This window comes from Hippopotamus amphibius, chromosome 11, assembly GCF_030028045.1.
Source record: "Hippopotamus amphibius kiboko isolate mHipAmp2 chromosome 11, mHipAmp2.hap2, whole genome shotgun sequence".
In the NCBI taxonomy this organism is placed as follows: Eukaryota; Metazoa; Chordata; class Mammalia; order Artiodactyla; family Hippopotamidae; genus Hippopotamus; species Hippopotamus amphibius.
In genome coordinates this window covers 78,606,328-78,629,677 of record NC_080196.1, presented here as the reverse complement: position 1 = coordinate 78,629,677, position 23,350 = coordinate 78,606,328, and the positions used below count along the sequence as shown (strand labels likewise).

General features: G+C 51.6%; 2 protein-coding genes across 4 annotated transcripts in view; one reads left to right on the top strand and one right to left on the bottom strand.

Annotated features, from left to right (window-relative positions):
- LPIN2 (lipin 2) overlaps positions 1 to 4,439 on the top strand; it is a 77,737-nt gene extending 73,298 nt beyond the window's left edge. For both annotated transcript variants that reach the window (XM_057699788.1, XM_057699789.1), the window contains 6 exons: positions 486 to 634; positions 1,244 to 1,330; positions 2,242 to 2,394; positions 2,685 to 2,799; positions 3,501 to 3,604; positions 3,884 to 4,439. In XM_057699788.1, coding sequence (XP_057555771.1) covers positions 486 to 634; positions 1,244 to 1,330; positions 2,242 to 2,394; positions 2,685 to 2,799; positions 3,501 to 3,604; positions 3,884 to 4,028 — 753 coding nt within the window. In that variant the 3' untranslated portion in view covers positions 4,029 to 4,439. The remainder of the gene's footprint in view (positions 1 to 485; positions 635 to 1,243; positions 1,331 to 2,241; positions 2,395 to 2,684; positions 2,800 to 3,500; positions 3,605 to 3,883) is intronic.
- A 5,080-nt stretch (positions 4,440 to 9,519) lies between these two features.
- Positions 9,520 to 23,350, bottom strand: part of EMILIN2 (elastin microfibril interfacer 2) — a 47,513-nt gene continuing 33,682 nt past the window's right edge. Inside the window, exons 5-8 of one of the 2 annotated variants that reach the window (XM_057700534.1) lie at positions 14,125 to 14,505; positions 12,817 to 12,849; positions 12,227 to 12,355; positions 9,520 to 10,558 (exon numbers count right to left, since the gene is read on the bottom strand). In XM_057700534.1, the coding sequence (XP_057556517.1) occupies positions 10,221 to 10,558; positions 12,227 to 12,355; positions 12,817 to 12,849; positions 14,125 to 14,505 (881 nt within the window). In that variant the 3' untranslated portion in view covers positions 9,520 to 10,220. Of the gene's footprint in view, positions 10,559 to 12,226; positions 12,356 to 12,816; positions 12,850 to 14,084; positions 14,506 to 23,350 lie in introns of both variants that reach the window. The other variant, XR_009048160.1, reaches the window with a different exon arrangement.

Sequence of the window (23,350 nt, the reverse complement as noted above, 5' to 3'; positions counted from 1 at the left end):
TCCCTGACGTTCACCCGTTTTCAGTATGAATTGGTCCTGCTGTGCCCCAGGGCAGTCCCAGGTACAGAGGAAGAGCGTCGGGGGTGGGGGTGGGGGGGCATGGTGATCAGAAGAGTCCTTGGCACCTAACACATGGTTCAGGCAGTGGCGCAGTCCTGGGCCATCCTCCGCGAGCTGGGGCCCTGGTGGGTTGGGGAATGTTCAGATTCTGTTCCCAAACTGTTTTCCTTTGGTTTTTTTTGTTTGTTTTTTGTTTTTTTAACAGTTACTGTGTTTATGTATTTCTGTCCATTCTTTATTTACACACACATATTTATGTATTTTAAAGGTTAGGATCCTTTCTCATGAAACATTGTATCTTAAGCAGTTTCTCTCACCATTTATTCCTGGAAAGTGTGACTTGTTACATGTAATTCCAGCAAAGTGATGTGCCATTGATTTTCAAAACTCTCTGATTTTGTTTATTCTTTTACTTTGTATAAAAGGCAAAACTGAAGCTCCAAGATGGCCCAAATGATGTCGTGTTCAGTATTACAACCCAGTATCAAGGTACGTGCCGCTGTGCAGGGACCATTTACCTGTGGAACTGGAACGACAAGGTCATCATTTCTGACATCGACGGAACGATAACCAAGTAAGCAGGAGGGGTCCCTCACCGGAGTGACAGGCCACCATCAGGAGAGATTTTTAAACTGTAGGCACTGAGATGTCCCGAGTGCCATCCCCACAGAGTCATTTTATGGATGTAGGAAGTGGGTGGGGCCAAACAGATGAACGTCAAAAATAACTTTGGAGGACTTCCTTGGCTTCCCAGTGGTTAGGACTCTATGTTTTCACTGCGGGGTCCGGTTTCAATCCCTGGTTGAGGAACTAAGATCCTGCAAGTAGTGCACTGCAGCCAGTAATAATAATGATAACTTCTGGGAAGATTTAATTATTTGGTCTCCAAATTCTGGCATGGGGGGCAGAAGAGAAGCTCTTGAGATTAGAGAAGAGAAAAAGAGGGCGCATGGTTGTAAATCCCTCGTGTCTGATTGCTCTTTTGGAAGCTCCTGGTGGGGTCCTTGCCTCGGGTGCACAAGCCAAGGAAACGGGCTTCATGGGTTGTGCCTGCACCCCTCCACCCTGCCTCCACCCCCACCCCCCCGCGGTGCCGCTGGCAGCTGGTATTGAGCTAAATGGGTAAATGCTTCGCTTTACATGTTTGACTCCTTGATACCTTTTTCTGTTTCTGCCCTCTTAGGTCTGATGCTCTGGGACAGATTCTTCCACAGCTGGGTAAAGACTGGACTCATCAGGGTATTGCAAAGCTCTACCATTCCATCAATGAGTAGGTATCCCGACCCACGTGTCTGGCGAGCTAGAATTTTATTTGAACTGTAGGAAAAGAGCATTTGATAGCCCGTCCACAGAAATCTTGTACATGACCAGCTGTTCCCGCTCTCCTTTCCCACCGCTTCCTTGGGCCTCATGCAGGGGAAAGTATGAGCCTCTGTCTGTGGGACAGGAGCTGTGTGCCTGGCGTGTTACACACTGAACCTGTGTCATCTTGTTCTCACAGGGCTGTGGGCTATAGGCACTTCCTGTGTCTATAGTCACAGCTGTACTTGGGCTTTTAACTACTTTAACAAGAGAGCCAATTTTCATTTTTGGTTTTATGAGTATTTTTAATTGTATCTCTTTAAGTAGGTAATACACGCATGTATTTTTTGTAAGAAGAGTTCCGTGGCCTTTGTGGGACCCCAATACATATGAGTTAAATAATTGATCTGCAGAATTACAGTGTCTAAAGCACAAGTTGAGAATGTCATGATATGAAAATTATGAGTATGTCAGTTACCCAGGTAAAATTTTGCTCCTTGTTTTATAGAATGATTTCCATTCTGGAAATGGTCCTTATAAACAAGATCCTTTGTATCTTTCATCTGTAGCAGATCATTGAAAGATGGCCTCAGATTTTTGTCTGTTTTGTAATCTGGCTTCCATGGACCAGGTGCTGAAGATACGTCATTACTTTTAAATTTAGCATAATCCCTAGTTGTGTGTACCTCCATTTCTCCCCCATGGTGGTTTTCATGGAATGGTGAGATATTTATAACCTTAACTATTTTCCTATTAAATTTAGGAATTTGATTTTCGTAGTAAATGAGAGGAACTTTATTTGGACCTTTAAAAAGGGAAATGCATTTTTTCCCCCTTTAGCCAAAGCACACGGGCTAAGCAGGACACGTTATTTTTCAGGAATGGCTACAAGTTCCTCTACTGCTCTGCCCGTGCCATCGGCATGGCCGACATGACCCGCGGCTACCTGCACTGGGTCAACGACAAGGGCACGATCCTGCCCCGCGGCCCCCTGATGCTGTCCCCCAGCAGCCTGTTTTCCGCCTTCCACAGGTGCCTCTACATGCGTGTGCGCGTGTGTGTGTGCTCACAGAGGGGCCGGGGCCTGACTGGACTGTGTCTGTTGCAGAGCTTCTGCGTCTCGGTTCTGTATCGTTTAACTCACACACAGCTCACCTTGGTGTCAGACACGGTTCAGAAAAGTCAGGTTGACAAAAGGAGAAAAATACTGGTTACGAAGGATTTAAAAAATGGGGTGGTTGTGAGCACTAAGATCTTTCTAGGACCACACACCGGGGAGAACTACCATTTTGGATTTGGTGATTGTATTTTTTTTCCCCTAGGGAAGTAATAGAAAAGAAACCAGAGAAGTTCAAAATTGAGTGTCTAAATGATATCAAGAATCTCTTTGCCCCATCTAAGCAGCCCTTCTATGCTGCCTTTGGAAACCGTCCAAATGTAAGTGTGTCTTCCAGGCTACACATTCGGATGTGGTGGGCAAAACTTGGAGGAAAGTACTTTTAGGGTATAGCCCTGTTGTAATTCTCAAAGCAGTTGTATAGGCACGATGAGGATCTTCTGTGCTGAGTAGGCTTTCACCTTCTCTGTTGTAAATTTCTCCAGCAGTTGGGAAGGGCCTGTAGGTGGAGATGTGCCCCACAATGTCGGTGTGTGACGAAGGGGCCTCCTCTGTCTCTGTGGCTTCAGTTCCATTTCCTCAAGCAGTTCTGACTCACGTTCTCCCATCCAAGTACTAACCAGGCCTGACCCTGCTTAGCTTCCGAGATCAGACGAGATCGGGCGCGTTCAGGGTGGTATGGCCGTGGACCTGACTCACGTTCTGAGTGATTCTAAGCTGAGTCTTGGATCCGCCCCAGAACCAGGGCACGGGTGCCTCCCTTCATTAACGCTTCCCCACTCCTGCTCCGGGGCCCCTGGCGTCTTCTTGGCTCCCGAGTTTTCTGGCTTCCAGGCTCCTCTGCCGGAGGCCCCACTCTTTAGTTTGTGTTTGTCTGAAGCTCGGCTTCGGTGGCAAAGCTGTGCTGCCCCAACTCCACATGTTTTCTGTACAGTCTCCTCCTCTGGCTCACAAGGAACCGGAGAACCATCTCCTCATTCCTTCTCTCTGTAATCACCCTGCTGCATGTTTTCTGCTGCAGGACGTCTATGCTTATACTCAAGTTGGAGTTCCAGACTGCAGGATCTTCACCGTGAACCCCAAGGGCGAACTCATACAAGAAAGGACCAAAGGAAACAAGTCATCGTAAGTGTGTTCCCACTTCTCAGCCTAGTGCCTGCAGCCAGGGGCCGAGAATCAGAACCACACCTGCCTCTGGAGGCTTCCTCTCTGCCAGGATGTCCTCTCCTCTGCAGTAGCTATTGGGATTGCTGAGGAGCCTGGACTTTGAAGAGGGAGGTGGTGCCCTGGGAAGGAGAAATGCCTTGTCTGGGATCCTTCCCATCTGAGGAAGTTCAGGAGCTGGCGCTCAAATCAAATGCTAAATAACAGTTTGTGTGTGTCTTTCCCGATGCCCTCTCCCAGGTACCACAGGCTGAGTGAGCTCGTGGAACACGTGTTCCCCCTTCTCAGCAAGGAGCAGAATTCTGCCTTTCTGTGCCCAGAGTTCAGCTCCTTCTGCTACTGGCGAGATCCGATCCCTGAGGTAGACCTGGACGACCTGGCCTGAGGCGGCACCTCCAGAGGGAGACTCTCTGTCGCTCACCGCGCAGCAAGGGAAGGTGACCGGCCCTTCTGCTGGACAGAGGACACGGGGTACCCTCCCGGCCACAGGCGTGGGATGAAACGCGCTGACAGCCGGGCACCAGCAGGGATGGGGGAGCTGCTGGGGCTGGAACTGCCCTCCCCCCTTCACCCTCCCGGGCCCCGTGGGGCTGCCATTCGGTGTCGCAGCCAGAGCAGCGATGGGAGCTCAGACCTGAGGCCGAGGCCTGGGCTCCTGTCACCGGCTGGTCCTCCCACACGCTCTGTGTCGAGTTGTGTGCTGGGTGCTCCTTTAATTGCCTAATTTAAAATGAAGAAAAAAGAAGCTAAGAGTGGACCAAAATATTGCACAAAGTGTTCTAATTTCCACTGGGCAGTTGAGAGTGTTTTTCTCTGTAAGGAGGCTTTCTTCAGGGTCCAGTTAGTGATGTTGGTCCAAACCATCTCTCACGTGTCTTCTGTGGGCTCCTCCCTCCCTGCTCCATGGAAACAGGCGCCTGCTCTGGCCCCCAGGGTGACAGACATGGGCTTCGGGGGAAGAAATGGCCCTTAGGTCATTGCCTTCCCACCTGTGACTATTGCATGGTGGGTCTTGCAGGATGTATGTGACCTGTGAGAGTGGTCCTAGCAGCAGGAGTTGGTTACACAACAAGGAACAGCTCTGTTCTCAGGGAGGCCTTGGAAATGCAGATGAGCACTTGTGACAGGTCCTAGGAAGGTCCTTTTCTCCATCCCCGTGCCTGCAGCCCAGTGTCGCAGCCTGGTTGTAATGAGCTCTTGTTGGAGCCGAGCAGGCTGCCCCAGGGAAGGGTTCTGTCCACAAGCCTGCAGAGGTGAGGCTGGGTGTGGACAGTCCCCTCGGTGTTGAAAGCGAGAGAACTGTTAGGAGGCTCTCCGGGGACCAGCAGTGCCCACACACAGCCCTGCGCTGAGTGAGAAAGCCGCGAGCGGGCTCCAGAGCGGAGCGGGGGGACATGGTGGGAACACTGCAGAGCAGTACAGACCCAGCCCCCCCGCCCCGCCCCCCCCCCCCCCATGGTTTCCTTTCCCACCTCTGCTTTCCCTGTGCTGGTTTTGGGGGACACTCCTCATTTTGGTTTGGTCCACCAAAATAACCCTGATCGAGAGCTGGAGAAGTGGGGGCGGTTATTTTCCAGATTGGAGAGTTGAAAGTCCCTGACTCAGTTCAGCTGTGTTTCCCAGCGCGGCTGGAAGCAGAGACCCCTGAACGCAGCGCTCAATGGCAGAGCCTGGTGGAGGCTTCTGTTCCCAGAGGAAGCACATGCTTCCTCCGGTGCAAACCTTCCCACCGTAAATAGTTCAAGGACTCATCGTTTAAAGGATTTATTTATGTACAGTAGGTCAGGGAAATCAGGTTGTGTTTATATGAAGTTCTGCCCAGTTAGTGAAATAAATTCCTCATATGGTAGCCCTGCGGTTACTTCATCTCATAGGTACCATCAGTGTGTTCCACCCCCCCAGCCGTTTGGTTTGGGCGCTTACCCTGAGCTTCGTAGGGCTTCTTTGCGTATGTGCAGTATGGAAATCTTGACACACACCTTCTGTAGTCCTTTGTTGGTTGTCCTTTAAAGAGTTTCTGACTAGACCCTTTCTTTTTTTTGATAAGCTCTTCTCCTTGGACACGGGCATCTTAGCGGGTCGAACCTGGAAACCAGTCTCCCGGCCCTGCGCCGAGGGTGGCTGACCCTCTGCACGGTGTCCATCAGCACTAGACTTTGTCGTTTTGTCACTGCAGATCCAGTGGGTGCATATGCTAATTAACCTGAGTCTTTTTCCTTATTTAAGGAGTCCCTCTTGCTGGAAGTAGATGATTACTATTACTATAGTGTTATGAAAGTATTAAGTTTGTGCTGAAAATCCATTGCCATTTGGTACAAATGACATTTGTTCTTTCTGTGAAAGAGAGATGCCCTCGAGTGTGTTTGTACACAGACCCTTCTGATGGGAGCTAATGGAAGAGCGGCCGCCTCTCGCTGCTTTTGGGGTCAGGTGACATCATGGGGGAGCCGAGGTGGCTGGGCTCTTCCAGTCACTCTCTCCATCACTCCCCTGGTGAAATGGCCCTGGTCCCGTTCCCTCTTTCCAGCCCAACCTGACTTGAATATCCACTTTGGTGTCCACGTGCTGAAGCTTGTACGGTGTGGTGTCGACCTCTGCATCTCTGCAGGGCTTACGAAGTATACGTGTGCGCCCACAGCATGTGGACTTGGCCCCCGCGTGTCACTGCCATGTCTGCTGTGCTTTAAAACATCTGCATAGTTTTCAACTGGAAAAAGAACCAACTTACCAGGGTGATGTCGTGAAATGAAAGCTGCTGACAGTCTAGGAACAACAGCCAGCTGACCGAGCGGAAGGGACTCGCGCCCTTGACTATACACAGCCCTTCTGGAGTGTGTCCTTGAAGGTGCAGGGGAGACCTGAAGAAATGGGCAGAGAGCAAACTTTCATTTTTTGCGAGTTGGTGAAAACAGACTCTCCCAGGGAATTTTATTCTCTTTTCAAGTGTCATCATAGTTAACTCCGGGAAGCCTTGTTTTCTGGTTTTAGAGAATGCCCAGTTCAATGAAACTGGTTATAAATTGAGTTTTTGTTTAAAGTAAGTGCTCTTTCCAGGTGAAAACTACTTTTTTGGTTTGTTTTAAAGGTAAGAAAGGGAAGGGGAGACTTTGCTCTTTTAGTTTAATCATTACATTCAGTCTATGGTGACATATTTGAGTATTAGACACAGCAGTGCCACTAATAAGTTTTTTAAGTTGTCAGAAATTAATTGTAAACATCAGTTCAGTACTTAGTTTATAGCCAAGACAACTGTCTTAAGATGAATGGCTCATACTTTGGTGCAGTGTTTGATGTTCAAAACAAAATGTTACAACAATAAACAAACGTAAACTGTGTCATCTGACTCGTTCCTGCAGAGGACATTTAGATCGTCTGCTCTGAACTCTTGCCAGAAATTGATCATTTCCATAAATTAGCATTTTGATCTTTGCTGACACTTAAATTTGTGTATAGAAAGGACTTCTTTTTGGTGCTTGTTTTTATAAAGCCTGACTCCAGAAGTGAGGCTGCACCCACAGGAACTAACCTCTCTCTCTCTCTGTAGGTTCTGCCAGGCAGTGATCGTTCATACATATGGAATTTCTGCGGGCGTCTCCCTGGCACCCCCCAGGCTGCTTCCCCTACCCCTCAGCCCCTCTCAGGGCTCCCCTGAGAGCCCTGCTCAAAGCTCTGGCCCACCCCACCTTGCATTAAGCCCTTCCTCTGGGTAGATACCACTTAGCCATCCTGATGTTTTCATCAGCCGATAGGAGAGTCAAAGCGATCTCAGATCAAAAACCACATCCCACATATTATTTGAGAATCTTTATCCCTTCAGACGGTGACGCACACGCTGAGCCTGCCACCTCCCACCACCCCCCTCGCGAGCACACCTCCACGTGGGGAAGCTCCCATTTTCGGCTTGTTGGCCATGACGCGATGGCTAGGCCAGAGGCGGGGGAGGAGGCAAGCGCAGCTCTGTGGGGTGTGCTTCGCAGACAGAAGGGAAGCGCTCGCACAGGGAGGTTCACGATCAGGAACCGGCTTCCAGCACTTGGGTGGCATCGCTGAGGGCACGTCTCCACTGCGCCTCTCCCCTCCCCTGCGCCCCCAGACTCTGCGCTGTCCTTCCTGTTGATGGGACGGAACAGGGACAGCATGCATGGAGGTTCGGGAAGTGGGTGTGGGTGCGTGCAAAGCCACGTTTCAGATCTATAAGCTATGTCTCTGATGGCAAGTACTTTTTTCAAACTTCAAATTGTGGGAAACAGTTCAAAAGATGATAGGGTTACTGAGAAAGAGTCATGTGCTAACATGGGAGTAATTTCAGACGCAGTTTGCATTGATTTGTGGTCTTTATTGCTGATACTGTTTTGTTTTTCATCATTTAAATGAGGCCGTTTGTTGATGTTACATGTGGGGGCAAACCGTCCCAGTCCTGTCGCTGCTTATCTCAAGGACTGCCCTGGCCTTTTTCTCAGCAACCCCCTTATTTCAGAAGTTGTAACCTTGTGCCTGACTCAGTCCAGGGGCCTGGTCCACACATCTCCCAGGCTCACCGCGCCAGGCCGTTGACTTCTGGAAGGAGCTGCTCCGAGCCTCCCAGCCTGAGCTCAACCCAGCTTGCTTCTCTCCATGCAAAAGGACAGCCTTTCCCTTCTAAAGACTCTGACTCCTAATGAACCACGGTCCAGCTTTCATCCTACTGAAGCCAACGCAGGACCTGCTGCAGTCCGTCTACATGCCTGTCCTGGACACAGAGGTGACATTCACCATTGTTAGTAAATGAGTCAAGATGCACCAGCAGAGGAGGACATTGTACTTGCTGCTCTAAGCGCCGTCTGCGGAGTAGAGGAAAGCAGCTCTCGACCTTCTGTCTGATCCCTGCCTTTCCTGCTACTGAGCCTTTGTCCCCTTTGGCACCAGGTAAGGTCTTTAAAGGGGCTGTGAGGGGGGAGGGGCAGAAGCTTGTGCCCACTGGGTTTTCCTGAAAATGCTCCACTGCAGTGGGGTTTTTCCTGTGAGTCATTTCTAGGAAGTCGCTGCTACGAACAGCCACCGTTAGCCAATTCCTCAGCTGTAGAAATGGGGTGAGGATGCCACCCCATCCCTGTGCCCTGGACAGAGAGGCCCAGACTTGAAAACACTGAAACAGCAAGCCTTCCATTCTTGGCCGCTTCTCCCTAGCTGGCGGGGGGATGGGGTGGGGAAGGCGGCTCCTCTCTGAAGTAGCCAGTGGCCACCCTGTAATCTCATTTGCAAGCAGTCCTGGAAAAAGCATTTTTACAGTGTAAGAGTATCTCGGTGGGTTGATTTCGGCCAAGGAAACTTGTTTCTATCATCCACATCTTTCTCTGAGGCTCTGGAGGACTTGCCTCCCCCCAGTGGCACTTGGTTGGCCAACAGGTCTTATCAACCTGATTAGCAAAGACCACGTGGAGCCAAGGGTTTGGTGTGGCTGCTGGTGGAGGAGTGAGGGGCCTGGGCTCCCCGGAACAGAGCGTGCTCTCCGTGGGGAGAGTGCTGCTTTTCTCATATGACCTCAGTGTTCAGTATGGTTAGGTTTATGTTGGGCCTCTTGTTACCTGGGAACTCCAGAGTTCTTAAAGCTGCATCTGCTGTGAGCTTGGGCAGCTGCCAATTCAGTGTGAATCTTCAGCATTCCCTGGAGGAGCCCCCTTTGCAGCTGTGGGGGGGGGGGGGGTGTTGACCTCCAAGCACGTCTGGTCTGTCTGCACAAGCCAGAGACAACCCCCAGGAGTATGGTGTGGATGCTGAGGGCTAATGGTTGCATGGCTGAGATCAGTTTGTGCATGCTTGCTTTCCACAGCCATTAGTCATTTACTGTAGTTTGTTTTTTAGCAGCAACCCTCAATCCGTAAGGCACCAGACCAAAGTAACTGGAAGTGTTTTACATCTTTATTGACACTCCCTGTCTTTGCACTTAGGTCGTACATGTCATTCAAGGAGCCCAACAACCCACACGACAGTCTCTTCTGCGTCCCTCTCAGCCAGGAAAACACAGGGTTGGTGGGGGGGGGGGTTAGCCAGCCAAACCTGGGACAGCCCACTGTCCACCCTGGGTCTGTGGTGACACATGTCACTTCAGTGTTTAAACGCTTCTCCTACGTGCAGGGTAAATGAAGGCAGCTGGTGACAGCTCTGCTCCAGGACAGACTGGCCCCTGGTACCAGTCCTGCCTCCTCTCAGTGGCTCCTCTTTCTCCATCAGCAGGACGTGGTCCTACGGGGCAGCAGCTGGAGCCTCCGCAGTCAGCACTCCAGGCCCAGCACAGGCCCCTCGGAGCAGAGCTCACACGACACAGAGACGCAGAGCCAGAGGGCAGAGCTGGGAGACCCGGGGGCGCCCAGCGTGCAGGCAGGGGTTCTTTGGTTGTGCAGTCAGAGTGACGGGAGCCACGGCCACGTTAACCCGTGGTTTACCCTTCGCTGCCTCGGCAGTCAGGCGTGGCCTTTCTCTGGGGGAGGTGATGGGGTGTCTGCAGAAAACTAGACCAGTGCTCCAGTTACACACACAAACTGAATATATTAAAGCTTCTGAGTTCACACCTCTTTGCCCTCACCCTTCCCTGGCCACTTCAGAGGTGGGAAAGGAAAGGATATAACAAAACCCCACTAAACGTGGAGTACATTTCATCAAAGTCTGTGTGAGCCAACCTGCCCCCAGTCACCACGATGTTGACACCGTCCCCTGCCTTCAAATGCACGATGAGGTGGAAGGCCCCTGGGCCCCCGCAGGTGTGCAGAGCCCCCTGGGGCCGGTGGTATTCCAAGAATTCTCTCTTGTAGCCGGCCGTGTGCAGCTGGGCCACGCTGGCATTGGCCACTGACAGGACGGCTTCCACATATGCATCCCTCTCGGGAGTGAGGGTGGCTGTGATCAGGTAGCGCCCGTCGTACGGAGCCGTGAAGACCCCTGGGAGGAGGAAGGCAGACACCCGTGTTCATGTGACACCATCACAGCCCTTTGCAACAAGCTAGTAGTTAACCCGGATGAAGGCAGACCAGCCGAAGGCAGACCAGCCTCCCCACAGGAGGCAGCCCCATTCAGGTGCAATCCCTTTGTACACTAAACCCACCCAATGACAGTGACAGTCCCCCTTGGCCCACACTGCTATCTGCCACTGACCTCGTCTTCACTGCAGACCCAGCAGCAGCCTGAGGAAAAACTGGCCTATTCCCACCTCATCCAGGTTTTACAGGTAGGAAGTGACCTCCCGGATCCTGGCTGCCTCTCGGGAGTTTTCTGTCACTGAAAGTACTTCGAGGCCAACGTAGAATGGACCTCACGGGGCACAGTATCCAGAAAACGCCTTAGCTGCCTTCTGAGGAGGCAGGACCAAAAACTCCTCATACAGCGTGTCATTAATTCAGGAAAAAGAGACACAAATGTAAAGCCACAGCCAGCCCTCCTCCGGTGGAAGAGCCAGGCCCGCTGCTGGACCGGGACCCAGGTGGCATCCACACAGAGCTAGAAGCAAGCTGGTATTTAGACACAGGCTGTGGGGCGGGGGGCAGGTGAAGGGCTGGTTGGAGGTGGGGGGAATAAAGTTTGCAGATGTCACCCACTGGCAAAGCAGCTGCATGTGGACCACTGACCACAGGCTGAGGTGAGAAGGGATCTAAGGGGCCTGAGCTTCCACCTGCCCTGAAACGTGCTGGGCTCCCAGCTCCCTCCCCAGCTCTTAATAGTAATTTAGAGCCTGAGGACAGACTGGGCCAGCACTCTGGGCACATGGCCTGTGTCTTTGCTCAGAGTCACGCAGAACTCCCTTCATTGAAGGCTCGCTGGAGAGAGCGTGGTTCTGGCACCCTGGGAACAGGAGGGAAATGTCGGCCATGGCCGCTGGATGCCAAGAGTACCTGACCTGTTGGTGTGGACAAGCTGTCCCCACAGCCGAGGTGGCACGGAGCGAGGTTCCCCGGGGAGGCCTGCCTTGACACAAAGCAGAGCAGTTTGCTCCTCCGAGCAGGGTAAACAGCGCTGCCGGGTTTCCACCCCCATGGGCCTGGAGGCCACGAGCCCCATTTCCCACGCTCTGCAGGTAACTGATGCTTGCTAAAACCTGAGGTTTTAGCCCTAACCCTTTGATGGGCTGAGACGAGGTCACATCTCTGCCCAGAAAGAGCTCGCTCCCTCCCAGAAGCCTCACAGAGACCCAGCTGCTGTACACAGGCAACCCCTAGCCCCCGTCCACGGGTGCCTGTGGACTGGGGGACAGAGGCGGACCAGGGGGCCCTGGCTCTCCTCCTGCAGACGAGATGCCCGCGGCCCCAACGGCAGCAGCCCAGGCTTGGGGGTGACCTGTCCCTGCTGCCCTCGGGGGCTGGGAACCACGCGGATCGAACCCCCGGCAGGAGCATTGGTGCCGGCCCAGAGCAGGCGCCCCGCCACCCCGGTGCTGCAGGGCTGCTGACCCACTTGGGACTCAGAAACCAGGGATCCTGCAGGCGGCGGCGGGGCGCGCGCACCTGCCTGGCCTGGGGCTGGGATGACGGTCTGGGAAAGCACAGCCGGGAGGGGCTTTGGTCACGGCCTCCCGGCAGGGAGACACCTCCCGTGGCCCGTGTGCGGCGGACTCACCGGTGCTGGGGTCATACACGTCCCCATCGTTCACCAGCACTTTGTTAAAGAGCACGATGCCGGCATCACTGGGGAAGGGCTTCCGGGTGAGCCCCGCGGAGAAGGACACCAGCGATGGCGCCGGGACCCCTGGGCGGAGAGAGGACGCGCCTGCAATCAGGCTCCGCGCCGTCCCGAGGGGCAGCCGCGGCCTTTTGTTTCGCCCCAACGTGGACACACCCAGGGCCAGACGGTGCCCTTGGCAGAGAGGCAGGCAGTTGCTGGGAGCGCACGTGCGTGGACTGTGTCGGGGACACTGCTGCAGTGGGGGCTTCGCGTGTGCATGGGCCTGGTGCATGACGTCTGGGAGCGGGGCGCTGAGACCCGCAACGCGTTCTGTGTGGGGGCTGTGTGGCTCTGCGCGTACACGCAAGGTGGGGGGAGCCATGTGCGTGCGTGGTGCTGGGGGGAGGGGGGGATGCGCGCGAGCAAGTGAGCTGGGGAGACCTGCACCCGTGCCAACGGCCCAGAGGGAGGGGACAGGACACACAGGGGAGAGATGGGGGCTGCGCAGGACCACCAGCCTCGGCCTCCCATCCCTGCTGACCTACCTGGGGAGGCCAGAGGCGGTGACTTGGGGTACCCTGAAAAAGAAAACACAGATGCAATGACAAAATCCTAAACAGCACTCCATTTTTCTGAGTCCCTCCTTTTCTCCGTTCCTCACACTGTGTAAGCAGACATTAAGAGCACCCACTCCCAGCTGCCTGCACAGAGAAGACGGCCCTGAGGACGAACTGGCTGGGGCAACAGGAGGAAGATGGGTTGGAGCCTTGGGGCCCAAGCCAGGGAGCTGGCTACGGGCTGACATGTCCACTCCCGAGCCTGCCCTCCAGGAGCATGAGCTGTTCCCTGGCTTTGCACCCAGCTAGACTGGATGCAAAGATTGTTGTACGGATGTGTGGATGGAAGGAAGGATGGACAAGACGTACAAATGAACATATCGCCCAAGAGAATGTAAGCATCCGTGACATGTGGAAGTAACAGGAGGAAAACTGTCATCTTAGAGAAGGCAGAGAGAGCTGTGATCACTGGAGCTTGGTGTGGCTGAGAAGGAACGGCAGTGACCCCACCTACCCAGCAGCCACGATGCTTCATTCAGGCAGGGTGCCTCCAACTGTCAGCTTGGTTTAACTCTGAGGTGACTGGTTGGTACTATCTTGTGACAGCTGATGTGACCCACCCCACGCAGCATCATGTGTTTACATGTAGCCCAGCGCCTAGTTTCCTCATCTATCAGTAGAACATCAGGTTCTCGGTGCTGTGGGGAGAGCTGCAGATCCAGCACCTCGTTCAGTCCCCAGCACGCAGTGGGTGTCCCAGAAATGCTCGCTCTCTGTTCCTTCTCCCTCCTGCCTTTACCTGATGTCACCTCCTCCACCACGGCTGACATTCACAGCTCACGCATAGTGCTTACTGGCCAAGCACTGAACTAGGCTTCTCTCCATCCTCACAATCTCTCTGACGTCCTATTATTCTCCTCCCTCTGCTGTTGAAGGAGCTCAGCCTTGTGATGACAGAGCTGGGGCTGGAGCCAGAACCTTCCAGCCAACCCACTTTCATGCGTGCTTGTCTTTGTGGCCAGGCAAACTCCCAGTACGCGTTTGATTCCCAGGTACACTTCCTACTGGGGAGATCAAGGAGCTGCCTGTGTGGTCCAGGTATGACAGCCCATGGCACAAATCTATTTCTAAGTATGATGTACTATCCCCAGGGTACCACACGCCTTCGGAGAGCCAAGTGTTGGACCTTGTACCCTGAAGGCTGGACCCATGACCCACAGAGGCCCTGCAGCAGCCCCCACTCCATGCATCCTCACCTTCTGTAGCTCAGATGACCCAGCAGCGCGGGACCCTTACCTGGTGCTCCCGCGTAGCCTTCGGAGCTGGGGATGGGCCCCTGACCCATCTGGCCGTCCACGCCCCGCGGCAGGCCCCGCCCTGCCACGCCCATCCTGCCCGGAGGCCCGGCCTCTCCAGTCTCCATAATGACGCCGGTGGAGCCTGGCAGGAAAGGCAGCCCTGTCCAGCCGGGCAGCAGTGGCGGGGCCAGTGGCCGGGGGCGTCTCTTGGGCAGGACAGGCTTCTGTCCAGGGTCCTCGGGTGGTGGGGACGCGCTGGGCAGTGACGGAGGAGTCAGCGCTGGAGCAGATGGCTCGGTGGGGGCCTCTACCGGGTGTGAGGGCTTTCCTGGCACCTTCCCTTGGGGCGGAGGCTGTGGTGCTTCTGAGGGCTCCTCCGCTGAGCATTTGGAAAGTGGAAAGAAATACACAGGGTTAAAAACCTCAGACTTGACTGCTCAACCACAGGCCCCCCGTGAGACTGCGGGCATGGCTCCCTGGAAAGTGTGTGCTTGGGGGACTGGCCTGTGGCATCCCCGGGGTCCCTGGGCGGGGCCCACTGGCAAGCACAAGAGCAGTCACCACAGTGTGGGGACAGCCTGCCTGGACCCTGTGCCCAGAGGAGAGGATCTTCACCCTCTCTCTCTACATGATGGTCGCACTCTCCTAAACAGCACCCAGAACTCCCTAATTTCACTACATGGTGATACCACAGATGTATCTACCTGCTACCACCAATGGCCTTATATTCTCTCAGACAAGCTAGTCTCATGGTCACTGTGGGCAGCCTCACAAGCTGAGGGCCTGCTGGGTGCAGACATCACATGACCCAGACAGGCGTCAGGGAGCTCAGGCTGCCTCTGCAGCAGGCACAGGCCCTAAAGGAGCGGCGATGCCCCCTGCCTCTCACCACAGCTTTAAGATCACCAACTGGGGGAATTTCCACTGCAGGAACCTCCTGATTCATGTTTCCCTGCCCTCCTGGGATGGTGCTGTGACACAGGCGGGAAGCTGCCACCCTTTCCTCCTATGAATACAATCCTGGAACGAGCCTTCCAGGAAGCCCTTCCTGCAGGCCTACAAGGCATCTAAAAATAACCAGGACTGGCCACGATGCCATCCTTAAGAGCCAAACCCCACCCACTTCCTCAATCTGTATGATGCCTGCAATGGCCCAGGTTCCAAGGCTACAAAATTATGACCAAACAGAATCAGTAACTGCATTGTGGCCCACTGTTTTGTTTTAAAACTCACAAAGATAACTATGGCAGATTGAACACACGCTCTCCCCTCCATTCACACAATGCTAGCCTCCCTTTGGAGCTGGAGGTGGGCTATTTCTCACATAGCCTTTCCCATCCAGTACTCCATGAGAGGATTAAGCCCTACAGAAAATGATTTGAATGAAGTGATCACTTTCAAAATACCCTCTTGGATGATACAGCAGTAATGCCATTCTAGATGTACTGAAGATAAGTTAATTCACACCATACAATGGAAAAGTATCAGGCCTTAATTCTTTAGGACTCTGGTGGGAAGAGCTGGGTTGGACATAGAAACTGAGGCAGAGTGAGGTGTCGCGACATGGGGACACCGCCAGGCACAGTGAAGAACAGGAGTGAGAAAGGAAACCAGCTGATTAAAAGGGACTTTGAAGAAAACATGAGAAAATAAGTGTGTAATAAGGCATGCTACTCACTAGTGAGGATGCCCACACTCTTCTTCTCTGAGTATGTATCTTTAGCTTCTGTTCGGCCCTAAATAAACTACTTTGCATGCTCTCTCTCACACACACTGCTTCTAATAAACTCTGCCTGCTTAAAAAAAACAAAAACAAAAAAACAGTTACCTCAGAGAAACAAGACACTGCATCCAAAGTACATGAATAGATTAGTAGCCCTAACCAGAATAAAGATGAGTCTTTGCCGATTAAAAATATACTTGCCAAAATAAGAAAATTCAGTGAAAGAGTTGGTAGGTAAAATCAAGATCTTTCAGAAGGTAGACCAAGAAGACAAAATAACGAACAATAGAGAAACCATAGGAAAATTAGACTCTTTTCAACCCAGAAGTTTCCCGGAAAAAAAAGTTTAGAAAAACTGAGGCATAAGGGTGATGAGGGGGTAAGGAGAGAATCAAATACATAATTTCTCAGAATTGAGAAAGATCTCAGCACAATTATTGAATAAAAGACCTAAACCAAGGCATAGTCAGAACACTTAGGATAAAGAGAAGATCCCACAAACTCAGGGGAAAAAGAAAAAGTGACTTCAGATCAGCTGGGCATCAGGCTTCTCAATAACAGTGCTGGAAACCAGAAGACAAAAGAACACCTTCAAATTCTGAGGGAATATCATTGTTAACCTTGAATTCTATACCCAGCTAAAATAGTCAGTTGTGAAACTAGAATAAAGACATTTTCAGTTATGCGCTATTTAAAGAGAAACAAGCAAAACTCCAGCACCCTTTCTTAAAAAGCTATTGGAAAATATATGCCACTGAAACAAGGGAGTAAACCATGAAAAAGAGAAATGTGGAGTAAAGAAAAGGGTCTAAGACAGGAAAGAGGTTCAAGACATTTCTAGGATGGTGGTGAAGGAAGTTTCAGATTGAAAGCCTTAGAGCAAGTCTAGAGAGTAAGCAGCCCAGACTGGGTCAGGAAGAGAGAACTCCAGGAGGAAAGTCACTATAGAACCGACAAAAATGATCTGATACTTTTTATGGTATTGAGAGGGTATCAGAGGGTGAGAATCTGAAACAGGTATGTAAAATCTAGCAAATAACAACACTACTACTAATTCAGAGAAAAGCAAAACGAGAAGCAATCATTGAGGTGTTTAGCTCCTACTAGCATAGATACTGACTTGATTTTTGTAGTATAACTCTGCTGGGAGGAGGGGAAGCAGGGGGAGACGAGAGAGCCTAATATATAATGTCAATATCTGTATAGAGATATCTAAAGCTAATAAATTGATTTAGAAATATGGAGGTAAACATCACGGGAGAAAACAGCTGAAAGAGTGGCACATGGCTGCCTCTGGGGTGAGAAGGGGGCAGGGGCACTGGCTTTCATTATAAACTCAGAATTATTTCATTTTTATAAAATGTAATTACAGAAGACACCCAGGGCCTGTCTCTACTCTCCTCGCTCCTGTCCATGCTCGCTGGGGTCCCTCCTTGTCTGTCTCTCCTCCTTCCAGGCTCACAAGCTGGCCTCCCTCCCAGGGCACAGGCTCCTGCCCAAGCCCACTTCCCTTCTCTGCTGGAGATGTTCCTCCACTATCACTCCCCTCTCCTATGTCTCTTTCCTCCCTGCCCCCCCCGCCCCTTCCCTTTAGCCCAAGTTTATGTGTCTCTGCCCAAAATTTACAAATACTTTTCCTCAGTCCTACAACCCTCAATGAATTACAGTTGACAGAGCACCTAAAAATAGCCGAGGGACTTCCCTGGCTGTCCAGTGGTTAAGACTCCGTGCTTCTACTGCAGGGGGCACGAGTTCAATCCCTGGTCAGGGAACTAAGATCCTGCATGCTGTGTGGTGCAGCCAAATAAAAATAAAATTGACACACACAAAAGCCAAGTACAAGCCCCTCACACCAGTTCTCATTTTCATACTTATCTGCCCCCCCAAACCCTTCAACTCTTTCACTGAAACCCCCCAGTGCGCTCCCCTTCACCTCATCCTGGTGCTCAGGGCCGTATTTCACTCCTCCGTCTCCTTTAGCACATACACCCCGATCTGGGCTAAGTCCAGCTGATTCAAATTTTGAATCATCCTTTGGGTCCTTCCTCCACACTTTTCTCAGAATGCCCTTAGGATGCATCGTAGTCATTTTCCCTGCTCAGAAATCTCCAGTTGCCCTCCCCGCCGCCCACCACTGCTCATAAAATCCAATCGAATCTCCTCTGACATCTGTGTCCCCACCCCCTGCCCCATCACCTCCTGCCACCTTCAGTACCCCCACCGGGCCCGGCTCTCATCTGAGCATCCCTGCCTTTGTGCTTTGCTGTTCACAATCCCTAAAGTGCCTCTTCGGGTACCATCGATGAAACACACCCCTCCCTGCGCTGCCGGTTCAGACACCCTCCTTGTAAAGCCATGGTGAATCTGCCCAGTAGGGCTTGAACAATCCTGCCTCCGAACCATGGAGCTCTGGCCTCTAAGAGTGCTTTGCGTGTTTACATCTCCCCTCTCTTGCCAGATCATGAGCACCTGAGGACACATTTTAATGCTCTTTATCCCTGGGTCTGGTATGCGACACCGAGACATCTAAGTGTTCGGTGAATGAAGGAAGGCTGGAGGTACAGCAGGTATATTGGGCTATACCCTCACTTCTGCCAGCCATTAAATTAGGTGCCCTCATTTTGCCAACAATAATCATCGTTCTAGGGTCCTATAAGGGCAATGCTGGTACCTAGAGTCAGTGATGGTTCTCTTTTATGTTCATCACTCCCTCAACACCCAGGCTTGTAGCAAGTGGGAGGCAGAGGGAAAAGAATGAACAAATAAACCACTTGGGCCAAATATCCTCCACTAATCTCCACGGGGGTCCATCCAGGACTCTGTGCAGAAGAGGCGGCTCCAAAACACCCCTCACATGACAGCAAAGATGGTCAGGACAAAGCTGCCCTGGGTCCGGACTGTTCCCCAGCCCCGGCCCCCAGTGCAGGCTCATCCCCGTGCAGCACGTGGTGTTTCTAATGCACACATTTACTACACGGTTGTAATAAAGACTGGACAGCACCTCGCTCATTCTGGGAAGATAACTGGCAGTCAATGTCTTTCCAAACTGAACATGTGTTTCTAATCCAGAGTGACAATTTGCATCGAGTTCTTTGTAAAAGCCAAGTGTGGCTGCTCGTGTTTCACGTGTGAGGAATGAGGAGGAACGATCAGCCACACACGTGCTTGCTTTTGATCCAGAACCTGCCCCAGGGTGTGGGTCCTGATGCCACCATGTGGCCCTGTGCTACCATGTGCAGGATGGGCAGGGCCACGGCCTTACCAAGGATGGACCTCACACCAGGTAGGAAACGCCACTCCCTCTCCTTTAAAGTTCTTATTAAAAGCCAATTTCAACTTTGCTAAGACAAAGACCTGCCTAAGGAAATCCCCAAGAATCCACGAGGCTGGTGTGCCTTCCTCCGCTGACAGGAGCTGGGGGGTCTGGTTCCTCCTGCAGCCACCAGGGAACCCTGCAGGGAGGCGGCTAAATCACCAAAGTTCCAGCACCTTAGCTGTGCCTGGCAACGTGGTGGTGACTTGTCACAGAGCGGGGCTGCGGGGACAGACACAGGCTTTGGACGTTAGAGTCTGTGTTGGAGGCATGGCGGAGGGAAAGCCACGGAAACCTCCCGAGTTATCAGCTCATGCGTCACTCGGACTAAACCGGCAAGGCCTCCTGACAAGCAGGCAGAATCTGTGCCCATCGGATGAAGAGATGGGTGTGGGGGCGGATCCCTAACGGTGAAACACTGTACAAATGTCAAGGGCAATTCACTAGGAGCCCAGTAGGGGGAAGCTGAGCTGCCCTACCAAACACTGCAACTACAGGGGCACTAGTTTAAAGGCTTTAGTCAAGATTGCTGATTTTTTTTTTTTTCCCCGCACTGCATGGGGATCTTAACTCCCTGCCAGGGATTGAACCCACACCCTTGGCAGTGAAAGCGCAGAGTCCTAACCACTGGACTGCCAGGGAATTTCCAAGACTTCTGACTTTAAAAAACATCCCATCCACATGCTGACATACAGCAGGCTAAGTGGACAGATGGCCACGCCGCCTGGCAAAGCTCTGTTCCTGGGAAGGGCCCACACCAGCCCTGATGAGGTGTGAGAAACGCCAGGCTCAGCAGGAGGTTCCGAGGGACCGCTGTTCCAGCATTGATGGGGCACAGGGCAGGCACAAGGCAGGGGCTTCTGCGCACACAGTTGCTGGTCTCCTTGCAAGGAAGGCCGGGGGAAGAGAGGCTGCAGAGGCACGTGAAGGATTCTGAGGGCTGGGAAGACAACCCACAGAAACCCTGCACTGCTCCCCTGACAGCAGAGGAAGGGAAACCAGGTGTTCGCAGGAAGGTCATCCTACTCTGAGCAAACGGCAGTCGAAATGCTGCTTTTGGGCTTTGGTTGGAACAAAGAGGAAAAACGCTCAAGCTCGTCCAAGGGGCGTGGTGTGGCTCCATCACAGAAGGGCCCAGACTGACTCTTCCTCTAGAGGACACAGCCCGCGGGGCCAGCCGAGAAAGGAGTCCAGACGTGACCACACGGAAGCCCGTGGAATCTGGCTCAACCGGGGAAATAGGTCAACGTTTCTGAAAAGTACAACCTAGAGAACACTGACACAGAGAGTCGGCTCCGGCCGCGCATGTGGACAGCGGGGGCAGTGCATTTGGAAGGCAAAGTCATTCGATGTCACTGAGTCCCAGAGAGGCCAACCCAAGCATCAGCATCACTGGGGATTTTTTTGGGGGGTGGGGGTACAAATTCACAAGCAGATTCTAAGTTGTATATGGAAATGCAGAGAATCTACCTGATTTTAAGACTTGCTGTAAAGCTACAGTAGTTAAGACGTAAGGAGACTCATCAACAGCAAAGAGCAGAGTCCGTCAGTGGACACACAAGTCACGGTGGAGCTTGCGTGGGTGGTGCTGGGTCCAAGTCCAGGGTTTTATCCTCTCTCCTCAGGGCTCTCCCACCCCTGCTTCTCCCCTTCTTTCTGGACACAGCAGCCCCAGTGCTGCCTCTGAGGGGGCCTGCCTTCCACTTCCGGGTCCAGAGCTAGGAGGTTCTTTGTTTTAATTACATATTTAATCACAAATTCCTGGATCCGACCTCATCCCTGCTGCGCAGGAATCTCCTGAGTGAGCCCAGAGCCCTTATTTTTGTAAAACTCACAGAGGATTCTGCACACAGCTGTGGGAGAGCCCTGTTCCCAGAATAAGGCAGTTCTAAAGTCAAGGTTAAAATGGAGAAAAGCAGCTGCTACTCTCACCAACTAAAGAGCTTTACAAAAACCAGATGCTTACAGGGCAAAAGGGCAGGTATTGTCCAGAGTCAATGTGGTCTGAGTTTGTGCAGTTTATTTAGCCTTTATGTATTTATAAAACTCTGACTTACTCCATCATGCTGTCTTGGAGCTACACTGGCCCCAAACTCAGCCAATTTCAAGTTGAGGGCCAAAACCATCATAATATTGGCCTCAGGCCACTCGTCCCTTGGCCATGCTTTACTGTTAAATACTTATTTGAAAAATCTGTGCTTTTTCATTCTTATAGCACAGCTTAGGCTAAGCAACTGGATAAAGATGGGATTCTTAAATCCATAATATCCCCAAATAAAACATTAACATAATTCAAAACAAAAAATGAAACTACCATATGATCCAGAAATCCCACTCCTGGGCATCTATCCAGAGAAAACGGTAATACGAAAGGATACATGCACCACAGTGTTCACTGCAGCACTATTCACAACAGCCAAGACATGGAAACAAGCTAAATGCCCATCGACAGAGGAATGGATAAAGATGTGGTACAAAAATATAATGGAATACTACACAGCCATAAAAAAAGAATGAAATAATGCCATTTGCAGCAACACAGATGGACCTAGAGACTATCATACTAAGTGAAATAAGTCAGACAAGTATCATATATCACTTACACGTACAATCTAATTTTTTAAAAAATGAAACAAATGAACTTATTTACAAAATAATCAGACTTACAGATATCGAAAACAAACTTATGGTTACCAAAGGGGAAACCTGGTACAGGGCGGGGGGTGGGGGGATGAATCAGGAGCTTGGGATGAACATACCCACACTACTATATATAACGTAGATAACCAACAAGGACCTGCTGTAGAGCACAGGGAACTCTACTCAATATTCTGGGATAACCTATATGAGAAAAGAATCTAAAAAGGAATGAATACTTATATATATTGGGTTGGACGAAAGGTTCATTCAGGTTTTCTGTGTAAATCCGAACAAACTTTTTGGCCAATCCGATATATGTATAACTGGATCACTTTGCCGTACCCCTGAAACTAACACAAGATTGTAATAAGTCAACTATACTCCAATAAAATGAAAATTAGAAGAAGAAAAAAAGAGGGGGGAGAGTATGAGAAACTGCCCTACGACATCTGCAGAAGGAAGAGGTGACAGATTGGAAAGAGGAAGCAGTGCTGCTGTCACTGCAGCGAGCTTAGTGGTGCAGCGCTGGCAGGCACGTGGCGCAGGGGAGGAGAGCTTCCCTGACACGCACACTATTCCTCTGCCCTCATCTCAGGTTTCTCAGCACCAGGAACTGCCCTTCTGTCCCTGGTGGAAGGGGAGCAGCAGAAATGCCAGTCTGGTCCCGGGGCCCCGGCAGAAAGCAGACCCTGCCTTTCAGCCATGCTGGGAGCAGACCCTGGAGCCACCCCCTACCCAACAACTTCACTTGACTCGGGGACAGGATGCAGCTAAAGGAAAGGGACAGGGTGCTGGGAGACGGTGTGGAGAATCAACGCTGAAAACAGGAGCCGGTGTCACCCGCACAGAGGCCCAAACCCCTAGGGCCACATCCACAGAAGAAGGCCTTCCCATCTCTTTGTCATTCAGAACCTAATTTATTTGAACATGAATCCTGAATGCTAGGGAGGGGAGATTTCTAGGCTTTTTACACTTTTTACCTGACTCCTTATTTAGAAAAGAAGAAAAAGAAAGGGAAAGAAGGAAAAAACAAAACCCTCTGGCTCTCTAGAATATTCGGCAGAGCAGCCAGGAGCCCGATGCCCAGGGCTCTCATCCCACATCTGCGGTGTGGACAAGCCCCCTCGCACTCCTCTGAGGCTGCAGGCCTGGGGGCTGGCAGGAAGAGAAAGCCAAGTTCACCCAAGAGCCAAAAGAACATCCACCATAGGGGACAGAGGGTCAACATCACAGCTAGAACTTATGGAGGGATTACCAAGTGCCAGCACTAGTTAATACTCCACTACTTAGAATATTAATCCTCCGGCTGACTTTTTGAGGGATTACTATCATGATTCTCTCCAATTACTAGGTGTAGTAAGTGAGGCTCTAAGTAGATAAATAACTTGCCCAACGTCACAAAGAATCTGTAGAGTAGCTGGGATTGCAAACCTGGGAGATAATAATCACTTCCTGGATCAAAATTTTCCAAGCGTTTCTCATGATACTTAAAATCCAAATCCATTATCGCAGTCTATAAAATCCAACCAGATGTGATTCCTGCCCCCT